Source organism: Ranitomeya variabilis, chromosome 2 (assembly GCF_051348905.1).
Source record: "Ranitomeya variabilis isolate aRanVar5 chromosome 2, aRanVar5.hap1, whole genome shotgun sequence".
NCBI lineage: Eukaryota > Metazoa > Chordata > Amphibia > Anura > Dendrobatidae > Ranitomeya > Ranitomeya variabilis.
In genome coordinates, this window is record NC_135233.1 from 278,892,492 (window position 1) to 278,907,519 (window position 15,028).

General features: G+C 48.7%; 1 protein-coding gene across 2 annotated transcripts in view; it reads left to right on the forward strand.

The window, feature by feature from the left end:
• Positions 1-2,493: 2,493 nt before the first annotated feature.
• OGT (O-linked N-acetylglucosamine (GlcNAc) transferase) overlaps positions 2,494-15,028 on the forward strand; it is a 52,625-nt gene continuing 40,090 nt past the window's right edge. Inside the window, exons 1-2 of one of the 2 annotated variants that reach the window (XM_077285018.1) lie at positions 2,494-2,885; positions 6,351-6,531. In XM_077285018.1, the coding sequence (XP_077141133.1) occupies positions 2,846-2,885; positions 6,351-6,531 (221 nt within the window). In that variant the 5' untranslated portion in view covers positions 2,494-2,845. The remainder of the gene's footprint in view (positions 2,886-6,350; positions 6,532-15,028) is intronic. The other variant, XM_077285019.1, reaches the window with a different exon arrangement.

The window sequence follows — 15,028 nt, forward strand, 5'->3', positions numbered from 1 at the left end:
AATGGGAGATGAGCCACAGCGTCCGGCAGCAGCCATTACAGAGCTGCTGTGTTCTTCTCTGTACGCTGCGGCCGCTCAGGGAGCAGATATTCGCTATGGATAGGCCATCAAGAGTTTAGCCCCAATCAACCCCTTTAAGATGACATGAACTGACAAGGGTATGGTCACACGTTGTTTTCAGGCTGGCTTGCAGCAGCTGTCAAAAGAATGAACATCTGCATTTCTACATAAAATGACTAGCTGTTTATATGGTCAGTCTTTCGAGTGTCTTTTAAGTGCTACAAGTTTACAAAGACGCTGTTAAAGGAAGAAACCTGACCATTCTTCAGGCATCATGTGCTCTGAAAATGCTGTATAGCAGGAGTGCACAATCTTTTTTGGTCCAAGGACCACGTTGTCATACTGAACCAGTCCGGAAGCCGCACTAAAAATTATAGGGCAATTACCGGTGCGGTCTGGTCCGAGGGGGGTCGCTCTTCATGGTCCGGCGCCTCCCATCTTCTTGCGATGCCGTCCTCCTTCTTGGTTTGTGTGCATGACGCGTCCCTGCATCATCAACAGAGTCTCCTCCGCATCAAGCGCAGGCGTACTTATCTGCCTTGATGAGGGCAGAGCAAATTCCTGCAGTGTACAGGCGTCGGCAAAGGTCATAGGGGCCCAGCTCTAGAGGCCCATGATTTTGCTCTGCCCTCAACAGGGCAGATAGCTATGCCTGCACAGGAGCGCTGTGCCAAGCAGACTGTGTGGATGATGCAGGGACGCGTCATCCACACGAACCAAGCAGGAGGATGGCATCGCAAGAAGATGGGAGGTGCCAGACCAAGAAGAGTGACACCCATAGGACAGGACCGCCCCGCAGGTGAGTGTAAGTTATTTTTCTTCTCTTACAGGTCGGGTTGGGGGCAGATACACAGCATTATAGAATTCTGTATATCAGGCCTGAAAGATGGTGGCCATATCTCATATTGGCCAAACCTGGTGACAGATTCACTTTTAAAAGTGGATTTTGTAGTAAAATCTGCTTCTAAATCCTCATTATAGGAACTGTGTGACATACCCTAACGAGGAAAAGGTCATGCAGGCATATGGCTTCCTACAATAGCACTTATGGGGTTTGTGCTCACAACTCCCATAGACTTCAGTCCCATTCATCCTAGAAAATGAGAGACAAAACCCCATTCATGTGATGTACAAGGCATCCAGAGATGTCTACGCCGGGCACCATTAGTACGTGCCAGTCCTCAGCTGCTGCCAAAGCTGTGTGTGCGGCTGCCCACCTGCAGTTATCCAGTCAATCATTTTGTATCTATACAGTTTGGAGTCGCACCAAATGGCGCCGTTGGCAGCATGTGGCCCCTGAGCCATAGGTTGTGTATCCCTGCTCTATATTTTACAATAGAAGTCAATGGAAGAGCTCACAAGACGGCAGGAATGTGCCCAAGTATCTTTTTATGCGTTTTTCTTTTTTTTCCTAAAAAAGCTTGTGGTTTCTTCATTGTTGGACTTTGAGTAAAAAAAAAAAAGTCCAGAAAACGCCAGTAACAAAGATGTCACAAAAGCACAGAAGAAAACAACAGTAAAAAAGGGAATGTCAATGGTCAAAACTGTTGAAAGAGTGCTCAGGAAATGACCAAAAAACAGGAAGAAAATGCACATCAGGTTTACAAAACTCCAAAAAAGGAGCGATTCCTGAGGCGTCTCCTGCTCAGAAAAGACGTGGTGTGCACATATCCAAAAAGGGCAGAAAAAGTAAAAAAAAGGGCTACGATTGAAACCATGATGCCGTGACAGGTCTGTAAATGGAGAAGCCTGGGTACTGCTTATAGGTCAGGAGTACAAATTTCTGATGTTTTTAGGTCTAAGGCCTAGGTCACACTTGCAACTGCGATGAGAGAGACTCGCACATCAACACCTGGCTCTGCTGCCAGCACTCGGTTCAGCTGGATAGAAATACATGCGGCCGCACGCTCTGGTCCCGAGGGCCGGCGGCAGTGCCAGGTATTGATGCAAGTTTCTCACATTGCACTCGCAAGTGTGACCCCGGCCTAAGGGGTAATGTTTCTCCTTGCAGAGAGCAACATAGCGGCCTTGGCATGCCAAGGTAAGGAGGCTTATAAGCCATGCAATGCTTCTCTGGGAAATATGATATGCTAATTGCCTCTTCAGTGAGGAAGAGGACTCTCTAGCGCCACCTGCTGGAAGCAGCAAAACCTACAAGTGACCTGTGGGATCGCTGCTTCCAACTGGTGGCGCTATAGAGTTCAAGTCCTCTTCCTCACTGAAGAGGTAATTAGCATATGTTGTTTTAGGGTAATTGTGGCAATATATACCACCAATCCTAGGCTTACTTCACTGCCAGCATGAAGCACTTCTAACACCAGGTGAGAACTTCAGTCCATATACTGACGGCTATCTTCTACCATTACTCATCAGTCGCCATTTTCTTTCTAACGTTTCCAATTCTACGTAATTGCAGCGTCCCACAACAAACATGGCCGCCCGAGCTCTCGTCTGCGCTGAGGCGCCTCCCTGCGCATGCTCGGCAGGTTCTGTTTGTCGCATTGCACTGTGCGGAAGGATACTTTGCGTTTTTCTTTGAAGACGTAACAATTTACATTTTTAAAACCTCCACTTATAGAATCATTATTTATTTACAAACTTTTTTTTAGGAAATTCATTTTTTTAATTGTTCTTAGCAACTCCTTGCTATTGGATTCAGTAACTCGGTCGCGCAAGAAGCTGGCGCCCTATTTTTCTTGAAAATAGATCCGGCGTTGGAGATAGGCGCCATTTCACCTTTCTGAGGAGGCCGGGGCAGCGTAGTACACGGACTCGCACCGTCGATATGGCTGCGTCAGTGGGCAGTGCGGCTGATAGTAGCACAGGTAGGATGCGGCATTGGATGGCTGCTCAGTGTAATGTGGATCAGCCGAGTCCGTGCGAGGAGGCGAGAACCCTCCATGGGCGCGGCGTCCTCGGAACAAAGCGGCGGGTGGCTTCGTTCAATAGCAGAATGATGTGTACACGGCGGGCGCCGCCATTGTGTGTATGTGGGGTCATGTACCGGGCAGCGCAGGCCGGCGGGGGGCGACACAGGGCCGAGCTCCTGTATCAGTGTGTACAGGAGAGGGTGATACCACTGTATACTGACTAGGGGGAGATACCGCTGTATATACCGACCAGGGGGAGATACCGCTGTATATACCGACCAGGGGGAGATACCACTGTACAGACCGACCAGGGGAGCTACCGCTGTATATACCGACCAGGGGGAGATACCACTGTACAGACCGACCAGGGGGAGCTACCGCTGTATATACTGACTAGGGGGAGCTACCGCTGTATATACCGACTAGGGGGAGCTACCGCTGTATATACCGACTAGGGGGAGCTACCGCTGTATATACCGACTAGGGGGAGCTACCGCTGTATATACCGACTAGGGGGAGCTACCGCTGTATATACCGACTAGGGGGAGCTACCGCTGTATATACCGACTAGGGGGAGCTACCGCTGTATATACCGACTAGGGGGAGCTACCGCTGTATATACCGACTAGGGGGAGCTACCGCTGTATATACCGACTAGGGGGAGCTACCGCTGTATATACCGACTAGGGGGAGCTACCGCTGTATATACCGACTAGGGGGAGCTACCGCTGTATATACCGACTAGGGGGAGCTACCGCTGTATATACCGACTAGGGGGAGCTACCGCTGTATATACCGACTAGGGGGAGCTACCGCTGTATATACCGACTAGGGGGAGCTACCGCTGTATATACCGACTAGGGGGAGCTACCGCTGTATATACCGACTAGGGGGAGCTACCGCTGTATATACCGACCAGGGGGAGAGACCACTGTATTTACAGGGGGAGGAACTGTATATATACTGACCAGGGGGTGATACCGCTGTATATACTGACCAGGTGGGGAGATACCACTGTATGTACTGACCATGGGGAGATACCACTGTATATACAGGGGGTGATGCTAGCATGTACTGACTATGGGGAGATACCACTGTATATACAGGTGGTGATGCTAGTATATACTGACCAGGGGGCGATACCATGTATATACTGACCATCTGTCTGGTGCTTTGGATACAATTTGTCTCACCATGTGAGAGTAGACAGGTGGACATTAGTGATGCATCTGGTGGGCACAGTGTCTGGCACTTCTCATGTTCGGTCATAATGCTGAGGATGGCACCTATGCAGGTTAGTGGCTGATAGATGGCAGTCACAGTATGGCAACTGGCAGTTATACTGTCATGTGCCAGGATGCCACGTCTGGCTGCCCAGGATGGCAGAGGAGCCACGGTCACACAATGGCTACCTGTTATTGGAGCATAAGACATGGCAGGGCACATCCCCAGTCATCACTGCTTTTGGTAGCATGAGTCTAATGACTTTCTCAGCACTTTGTACAAAAATACCAATGTCCTTAAATGTATGTTGGCAGTAAAAGGAAAAGTCTGTTGGTTCCTCCGTGTTTGGGAATATGCTCAGGACTCGACAGTGGTCAGATCATGATTTAATAATGAGGCTTGTGCCCCTGTGATTTGGTGGCTACTGGTACTAATACACTAGATAATGAGGGGTCTGCTGACAATCCAGTGGCCTCAGATGTTGTGACACTTCATACTCCCATCATGCCGTTAATGCTGTCATAACCTTCTGGGAGTTGTAGTTACACTACAGCTGTGAGTGGCTCCGGTTTCTGGTCTGTATGGCTGTATGTCCTCTGACACAATACGTGGACGCTGGGCTGCTCATCTAGGTTTTTGTGAGAGGGAATAGGCCCAGAGACCAGCAGTGTGCAGAGGTTCTGGGCCCTATAGCCATGTTGGCTCCCTGGTCTAGGTACCTGTTGAGGCTGCAGTAGCAGGTTTATTAATCCTTTAGTGACAATCTCCTGGTAATACAGTGCTTTTATGAGAGCTACAGCAAGCAGCCCAGTTAGGCTACTTTCACACTAGCGTTTTTGGCTGCACGTCACAATGCGTCGTTTACCCTGGTTACCGTCGTAAATGTAAAAAAAAAAAAACAGTACATACTCACATTCCGGTGTCCGTCAGGTCCCTTGCCGTCTGCTTCCCGCACTGACTGACTCCCGGCCGTAAAGTGAAAGCAGAGCACAGCATTGTGTGGAATATATTGTGATGCCATTTTATATTGTCTGTGTAGAAATAGTGCACGTTTTGTCTTTCTCCCCTTCAGCACTACCATTCTGGCATCCACTTTTTTTTTTATTTTGCCATTTTCATTAATTAGTGCCTTTTATTTCCCTAAGAGTTTTTTTTTCCTTTCAAGTTGACCACTGCAGTTATGTGGATCAAGACTAGGGCATTAGCATCACTGATTTTGCGTAGCCAAACTAACTCTGTAGTGTCTTCCCTTGTAATAACCCTTTTATACATTTATCAGCACCATTCTTCAGAAGCGCTTGCTAGCAGGTAGTACGGTTCTGAAAGACTGACAGTTCAGTGGTGGGGTTTCACTGCTGGTCTGAACTGTGCGCTCTCCGATGCTGCAAGCAGAGGGAACGTTGCCTCTGCAGCAGATCCAGTAATCAAGACGGCTTCAATTCCAAACAGCACTTGCAAGCTGTATGAAAGAGCTTGTACACCCTGCGCTCCTTGCCTATGAGGCTGGCCATTATTGATACTACAGAAGTGGTCGGTTACCTTGGCGAAGAGTAGTAACACACTTAAAAGTCCTCTAATCTTAAGAGCGAGGACGGTTTTTAATAAGACTGCAGAGTGCTTGGTTCAGCACACACTTTGCAATTTTAAACATTTATATGGATGAAAGTAAGTTAGATTGGGATGGACAAATTACTGTACAGTGTTGGAGCCAGGAGAAGGTAATATCTAGTTGTATTGGGCTCTTGGAGTAGATGGAAAGGAGCTATATCACTGCAGGGGCAGACCCTGTTATCTGTAACTATGTAGGCGCACATGTCGGCATAGGAGTTGTGTACACAATACAGTAAGATATTTTTATTGCAATGTTGCTATTTTTATGAGGGACACTGCAACAGTAAAATTGTTGTAAATGTGCACACAGCCTGAAAACACGTCTACTCATAAGGGGACACATATTATATGATCAGGCACATGTTGCCTTTAAAAACATCTTATAGATATTGCCCAGAGAGTGTCATGCCCTGACAGTTCAGTGTATTGCTTTAGGCTCTTTTTATGGCACTAATGACTTAGTTGAAACCATTCTTCATTTTCTTTACTATGCATCACTTTTTAGTTTACGTCATTGCTTTTATATTTTCTTTCCTCCATTTTTCTAATTTTTCGTTTCCCCCCGGATGTTTGATGATTCTCTAGAATCAACGAAACGTATGCTTTCCTTCCAAGGGTTAGCGGAGTTGGCTCATCGGGAATACCAGGCAGGGGACTTTGAAGCCGCTGAAAGACATTGCATGCAGCTTTGGAGACAAGAGCCTGACAACACTGGAGTTTTACTACTTCTATCTTCTATTCATTTTCAGTGTCGCAGACTAGACAGGTCAGTATGTTCCTCCTGTTCTGTATATATGTGGGGTGCATGAAAGTATACTGCGTGTAGTATAACTGCTAGTGATGAGCGAGTCGGCTGGGATACAATGCTATCCGAGCACGCTCGGGTGTTCTCTATCTCAGGCGTGCTCAAGTAATATGTTTGAGTCCCTGCGGCCTCATGATTTGCTTTTGTTGGAAAGCTGCCACACATGCGAGGATTGCCTGTTTGTTAGGCAGTCTCCACATGTGTTGTGGGGACTTGAACATATCACTCGAGCACTCCCGAGATAGTCAGATAACACCCAAGCGTGCTCGGATAGCACTTTATCTGAGCCCACTCGCTCATCACTGATGACTATCAAAAAAGAACAAGAGTAGTGATGAACGAGTATACTCGTTGCTCGGGTGTCCTCCGAGTATTTGTTAGTGTTCGGAGATTTAGTTTTTGTCACCTCAGCTGAATGATTTACAGCTGCTAGCCAGGCTGAGTACATTAATAGACAAACATTTAAAGTAGGCACCATCAATTAATATAGGTATGATAAGATAAAGTGGGATCACTTGAATGCACGTGAAACATAATGTATCATTAAAACTAGAGAGAAAGGCACCCACCCACCCACCCACCCCCTGGCTACACAAGTATTATTAAATTATAGCATCATACTTCGAGCTGCTAGTGTGTTGTACTCCAAAATGTAGTTGATACATAGAGCCTAAATAGTGGCATCAACACCTTAAAATAGTAACATATACTAGGGTTTAGGTATCTCAGGACCCTTCACAATAGCACTAAATTACCAGAGAAAAGCCCTAGACAAAGAATGCATGTGTCCAAACAGGTGGATATCTAAAGCAAGGCAAGTTAATACTTTACCCTAACCAGTCCACTGAAGTCGCCCCTTGACCCTAGAAGCAGCAGTGCAGCCAGGTGGGAAAAAGAAGGACCCACGCGTTCCGACACTCGAGGTGTCTTTCTCAAGGTGAATGTATCTGGTCGGTAGATCGCTTATTTATCGGTATCTTAATTAGATATTTGTTCTTACCAGCCTCTTAACGGTGACTGAAGCAGGTACCACATGTCCTAATAGCGTGTCCGAAATGCCCCAGAACTGTAGCTCGACAGAGGTCAGGTTATTTGGTGCGCCTGCGCACACCATGTATCGGAGCACATCACAGATAGTCTTGTGCGTGCTCAGTAGGTGGCCTAAGCTGTTTGTTTAATGCGCTTGCGCATTCCATGTGTCAATGGGCAAAGCGTAATGAATAGCACAAGTTGCTTAATGCGCTTGCGCATACCAGGTCACAAATAGTCTTGCGTGTGCCAGATGAGTAGCGCATAGAGATACTGTATATGTGCAAATCTGTCAGATCGATAAAAGCATCTCAAGCGCCTGCGCTGTCACTACTTGCTGCGTCTCCCAATGGCGTGCTAGAAAGATTGTAAAAAGTTAATTTACTTTATGCACTTGCGTAGCCATTATATCAGATAAAAATCTCAAAGGATAATAGTACTCACGTCGTTAGTTCGGGCACAAGTTCAAGGTTGTTGTGACTGTAAAATATAGTTAGTGTTCGGAGATTTAGTTTTCATCGCCTCAGCTGAATGATTTACAGCTACTAGCCAGGCTGACTACATGTGGGGGTTGCCTGGTTGCTAGGGAATCCCCACATGTGATCAGCCTGTCTAGTAGCTGTAAATCATGCAGCTGAGGCGACGAAAACGAAATCTCCGAACACTAACAAATACTCGGAGACCACCCGAGCAACGAGTATACTCGTTCATCACTAAACAAGACCACATGAATGTATATCCATAAAATTGTGTATCTTTGTAAATCTATGTAAAAATATGATCAGAAAGAGCAGCAAAAAAAAAGAACATACAGTAAAGACTTAATACAAGAATCTTAGATAAGGAAATAACAGAGACTATTCCTAAATTTTCTAATCAATAGTATCTATAATCTAATATAGTACCAGGGCTGCTCAGTCGGTATAAAATGGACGGACTCTTGACTCCTAAAATATATATTGTTAAAAAAAAATAAAGGAGAACACTAAAATCTCACAACCTAGGTATCACTGAATGAAATATTCCAGTTGTAAATCTTTATTCATTACATAGTGGAATGCGTTGAGAACAATAAAACAACAAATGATCAATGTAAACCTCATGGATATCTGGATTTGTAATGGTACTCAAAATCAAATTGGAAAGTCAAATTACAGGCTGATACGTTAGTGGAAATTCCTGAAGACAAGGGAATGCTTAGTGGCCTGGGCATGCTCCTGTTGAGGTGGTGGATTTACGCCTGAGGGATCTCCTCTCAGACCTGGATTAAAGCATCAGTCAACTCCTGGACACTGTGATGCGACGTGCATTGGTGGATGGAACTAGACACGAGGTACACGATTGGATTTAGGTCTGAGAATCGGGCAGGCCAGCCCATAGCATCAATGCCTTCATCATGAAGGAACTGCTGACACACTTCAGTCACATGAGGCATAGCATCGTCATCCATCATAAGGAACCCATGGCCCACTGCACCTGCGTATTGTCTCACAATGGGTCTGAAGATCTCATCCCAGTACGTAATGGCAGTCGGGGTATCTCCGGCGAGCACATAGAGGACTGTATGACCCTCCAAAGGAATGCCCCCCCCACCCCATTACTGACCCACTGCCAAGCCAGTCATGCTGGATGATGTTGCAGGCAGCAGACCTCTCTCCGTGGCGTCTCCAGACTCTGTCACATGTGCTCAGTGTGAACCTGCGCTCATCCATCAAGAGCACAGGGCACCTATATTGAATCTGCTAATCTTGGTGTTCTATGGAAAACTCCAGTCACCCTGTACGGTGTTGGGCTCTAAGCACAACCCTCACTTGTGGACTTCAGGCCCTCATACCACCCTCATGGAGTCTGTTTCTGACAGTTGACACATGGATGTTAGTGGCCTGCTGGAGGTCCTGTTGCAGGGCTCTGGCAGTGCTCCTCCTGTTCCTCCTTGCACAAGGCAGGAAGTAGCGGTCCTGCTGCTGGGGTGTTGCCCTCCTACGGCCCCCTCCATGTCTCCCGATGTACTGGCCTGTCTCCTGGTATCTGCTCCATGCTCTGGACACTGTGCTGACACACAGCTACCCTTCTTACCACAGCTCGCATTAATGTGCGATCCTGGATGAGCTACACTACCTGAGCAACTTCTGTGGGTTGTAGACACCGCCTCATGCTACTGTACAAATATATAATCACTGCACACGTACTCTGGAAGATGCTTGATGCAGGTGAACAAGTTTATTGAAATAATTGTTGCAGTAAGGTAAACTGAAGAAGCGATAGGCGTGGATGACGTTTCGGCCAGCTCGTGGCCTTGATCACATCATCGCTAAAATAAATACAAAAAGTAATGAATAACTATATACAAAACATATCTACATATATACAATTCTAGAACCCATGTCAAAACACCATAGTCAGAATGATCCATATGTTGCCAAAGCTAGTACATCTTACATGTATGGTGAATGGACGAAAAATAGAACAACTAGGAGGACTGGAGGTAGATATGGCGTGCATTGGAGCTAGAGAATAAGAAGATGATAAATATAATGTAACATATCCTGGTGAGAGGTTCCTTGTATACTGCTGTACTAGAGTGTTTTTCTAAGGGTATCAGCCAAAGATAAAGGAATAAGGTAATCCTATAAAGAATGATGGAACATAATCAGTAGTGGCCATGGTATAGAAATATGGATCCAAACAAGGAGGCTGTAACGTACTTGCAGACCTATATTTTTGCTGCTACTCATAAACGGGACCGTATGATGTATAATGGAGCATGCATGTACAAATTGCTGTAAAACAGACAGGGATAAGATACCTGTTAGGTTCGTAATAGGAGGGTGGTGAGTAGAGTGGACTACGGTATACTTGCCAATTGAGTGCCTTTGTTGTAAAGATTGCACCAGGCTGGTCGTCGTAGTGTGAGGCACCTGTATAGGTATGGCTATGGGGATATACAGACATATAGTGAGATGAATCTGTAGATTAAGTCCATAGAAGGTCAGAACAGAGAACTATAGTATACTTGCCAATGTGATTTGCACTACCTGCCAGTATGCAGACCCAGTCCTGGCCAAATTATACGGGTCCCCTGCTCTAGATTCAGTGAGAGCTGTGGTGCACAGATGTTTAGCTCCCTTTTAGAACGCTGGTGCATCCCCCTTTCCTGGCTGTTTTAGTGCAGTATAGACACTCTGTAGCGTACACGCACGCCACTAACTTACAACACTGCTACGTCATACATCCATTCAACCTCCGTGATAGTCCAACCCACAACACGCATTGCGCATGCACGGGCGCCATCTTGCAGCTCCTGCTTCAATATGGACACAGGTTTCTCCCTCTGCCATGAAAACAGGCGCGCACAGGCCTTTCTGTGCACAGCGCATGCGTCGGCTATGCCGGGCTCCTCACCTCCCAGGATTCTATACTAATGGCGCATGCGTGGGCGTCCCAGATCACATCCGGTCATTTGACCGGCCGGGGCTTTATAGAGTGCTGCCAGACTGAACATGGCAGCCATTCCTCAGCAACGACACTGTTTGTGTCTGCATCCTCCATTTGGCCACCCACGCCGCCCCCCAACCACGAACGCCACCAGCGGACTGCGGATGTGAGACTTCATTTATCAGATAAGTTACTCGGGGCATCCATCAAACCCCATCCTTACACCTTCTTTTTCTTATAGCTAAACATCTGTGCACCACAGCTCTCACTGAATCTAGAGCAGGGGACCCGTATAATTTGGCCAGGACTGGGTCTGCATACTGGCAGGTAGTGCAAATCACATTGGCAAGTATACTATAGTTCTCTGTTCTGACCTTCTATGGACTTAATCTACAGATTCATCTCACTATATGTCTGTATATCCCCATAGCCATACCTATACAGGTGCCTCACACTACGACGACCAGCCTGGTGCAATCTTTACAACAAAGGCACTCAATTGGCAAGTATACCGTAGTCCACTCTACTCACCACCCTCCTATTACGAACCTAACAGGTATCTTATCCCTGTCTGTTTTACAGCAATTTGTGCATGCATGCTCCATTATACATCATACGGTCCCGTTTATGAGTAGCAGCAAAAATATAGGTCTGCAAGTACGTTACAGCCTCCTTGTTTGGATCCATATTTCTATACCATGGCCACTACTGATTATGTTCCATCATTCTTTATAGGATTACTTTATTCCTTTATCTTTGGCTGATACCCTTAGAAAAACACTCTAGTACAGCAGTATACAAGGAACCTCTCACCAGGGTATGTTACATTATATTTATCATCTTCTTATTCTCTAGCTCCAATGCACGCCATATCTACCTCCAGTCCTCCTAGTTGTTCTATTTTTCGTCCATTCACCATACATGTAAGATGTACTAGCTTTGGCAACATATGGATCATTCTGACTATGGTGTTTTGACATGGGTTCTAGAATTGTATATATGTAGATATGTTTTGTATATAGTTATTCATTACTTTTTGTATTATTTATTTTAGCGATGATGTGATCAAGGCCACGAGCTGGCCGAAACGTCATCCACGCCTATCGCTTCTTCAGTTTACCTTACTGCAACAATTATTTCAATAAACTTGTTCACCTGCATCAAGCATCTTCCAGAGTACGTGTGCAGTGATTATATATTTGTATGGTTGATGGGACTACTGGTTCCGTTCACTTGCACCGATGAAAAAGAAAAAATCTCCAGCATGGATCTTCTAAAAGTCAATTTATTAGAAACACTTTAAAATGCAAACATTTGCAAAAAAGAGAGATGGGGGTCCCAGGTGGTCAACGCCGACGCGTTTCGACCATCAGGTCTTAGTCATGGCATCCGTTCACTTGCACCGTCATATCCTCAACAGTCGAGTGCTAGCCTTTCGTACCTTCTACTCATGCTACTGTACATTGTCTCTAGAGGTGAGGGCAATGACAAAATGCAAAAGTGACCAAAACAGACAAAAAGGATGAGAACAGAGAAATGGTCTGTGGTCACCCCCTGCAGATTCACTTCCTTTTATAGGGGTTGTCTTGCTAATTGCCTATAATTTCTACCTGTTGTCTGTTCCATTTGCACAACAGCAGGAAAAATTGATTCACAGTCTGTGTTGATTCATAACTGGAGAGGTTGATTTCACAGAAGTTGGATTGACTTGGTTACGTTGTTTGTGTTGCCTTTATTTTTTTGAGCAGTGTGTAATAAATTGCGTTCAGTCGTATAATGCAGCATGTGCTGTAAATGTTTTTATTACAATTTGGGAAAGTTATGAAATGTCCTATAAATGTCTGCACTGTTCCTGATCTTAGGATCTGGGCTTTTAGTTGAGATGAATCTGTGCTGCACTTTATGTACATGTCAGTAGTGACCAGTGCTGTGGAGTCAGGGATATTGAGGAGTTGGAGGCTTGGCTTACCGACTCCACCTCCCTATATAGTACTACGAATCATTACCTATGCCTAAATGCATCGATGAGTTGAATAAAGGAATTCAGATGAGTGGCAATATATCTGCAAGATCTAATATATAATTGCCTAGAATACTACTTCCTGCAATTTGTGCCAACTTCCGTGGCTTTGTCCGGAGCTAATGTCCGGAGATAAGTGACGTCACCAGTGTCCTACACCCAGGCAGAGCACAGGGGCCCCAGGCAGCATATGGGGCCCCAGGCAGCATATGGGGCCCCAGGCAGAGCACAGGGGGCCCCAGGCAGAGCACAGGGGGCCCCAGGCAGAGCACAGGGGGCCCCAGGCAGAGCACAGGGGGCCCCAGGCAGAGCACAGGGGGCCCCAGGCAGAGCACAGGGGGCCCCAGGCAGAGCACAGGGGCCCCAGGCAGAGCACAGGGGCCCCAGGCAGAGCACAGGGGCCCCAGGCAGAGCACAGGGGCCCCAGGCAGAGCACAGGGGCCCCAGGCAGCATATGGGGCCCCAGGCAGAGCATATGGGGCCCCAGGCAGAGCATATGGGGCCCCAGGCAGAGCATATGGGGCCCCAGGCAGAGCACAGGGGCCCCAGGCAGAGCACAGGGGCCCCAGGCAGAGCACAGGGGCCCCAGGCAGAGCACAGACCAAATCTGAGGCCGAGGGTCCCCGCCCACCAAATGTAAGTGCGCCCCCGGGTGCCAATGTAAGCGCGCCCCCGGGTGCCAATGTAAGCGCGCCCCCGGGTGCCGTGTGTGAAAAGTGCTGCTGTAAAGCTGGTAGCGCTGTTCAAGCACCATGTATTTCCTTCAGGAAATGCCCATCTAATATATAATTGCCTAGAATACTACTTCCTGCAATTTGTGCCAACTTCCGTGGCTTTGGCCGGAGCTAATGTCCGGAGCTAAGTGACGTCACCAGTGTCCTACACCCAGGCAGAGCACAGGGGCCCCAGGCAGCATATGGGGCCCCAGGCAGAGCACAGGGGCCCCAGGCAGCATATGGGGCCCCAGGCAGAGCACAGTGGTCCCAGGCAGAGCACAGGGGCCCCAGGCAGCCTATGGGGCCCCAGGCAGAGCACAGTGGTCCCAGGCAGAGCACGGGGCCCCAGGCAGCTTATGGGGCCCCAGGCAGAGCACAGTGGCCCCAGGCAGAACATGGGGCCCCAGGCAGAGCACAGGGGCCCCAGGCAGAGCACAGGGGCCCCAGGCAGAGCACAGGGGCCCCAGGCAGAGCACAGGGGCCCCAGGCAGAGCACAGGGGCCCCAGGCAGAGCACAGGGGCCCCAGGCAGAGCACAGGGGCCCCAGGCAGAGCACAGGGGCCCCAGGCAGAGCACAGGGGCCCCAGGCAGAGCACAGGGGCCCCAGGCAGAGCACAGGGGCCCCAGGCAGAGCACAGGGGCCCCAGGCAGAGCACAGGGGCCCCAGGCAGAGCACAGGGGCCCCAGGCAGAGCACAGGGGCCCCAGGCAGAGCACAGGGGCCCCAGGCAGAGCACAGGGGCCCCAGGCAGAGCACAGGGGCCCCAGGCAGAGCACAGGGGCCCCAGGCAGAGCACAGGGGCCCCAGGCAGAGCACAGGGGCCCCAGGCAGAGCACAGGGGCCCCAGGCAGAGCACAGGGGCCCCAGGCAGAGCACAGGGGCCCCAGGCAGAGCACACACCAAATCTGAGGCCGAGGGGCCCCGCCCACAGCACAGGGGCCCCAGGCAGAGCACACACCAAATCTGAGGCCGAGGGGCCCCGCCCACAGCACAGGGGCCCCAGGCAGAGCACACACCAAATCTGAGGCCGAGGGGCCCCGCCCACAGCACAGGGGCCCCAGGCAGAGCACACACCAAATCTGAGGCCGAGGGGCCCCGCCCACCAAATCTGAGGCCGAGGGGCCCCGCCCACCAAATCTGAGGCCGAGGGGCCCCGCCCACCAAATCTGAGGCCGAGGGGCCCCGCCCGCCAAATCTGAGGCCGAGGGGCCCCGCCCGCCAAATCTGAGGCCGAGGGGCCCCGCCCGCCAAATCTGAG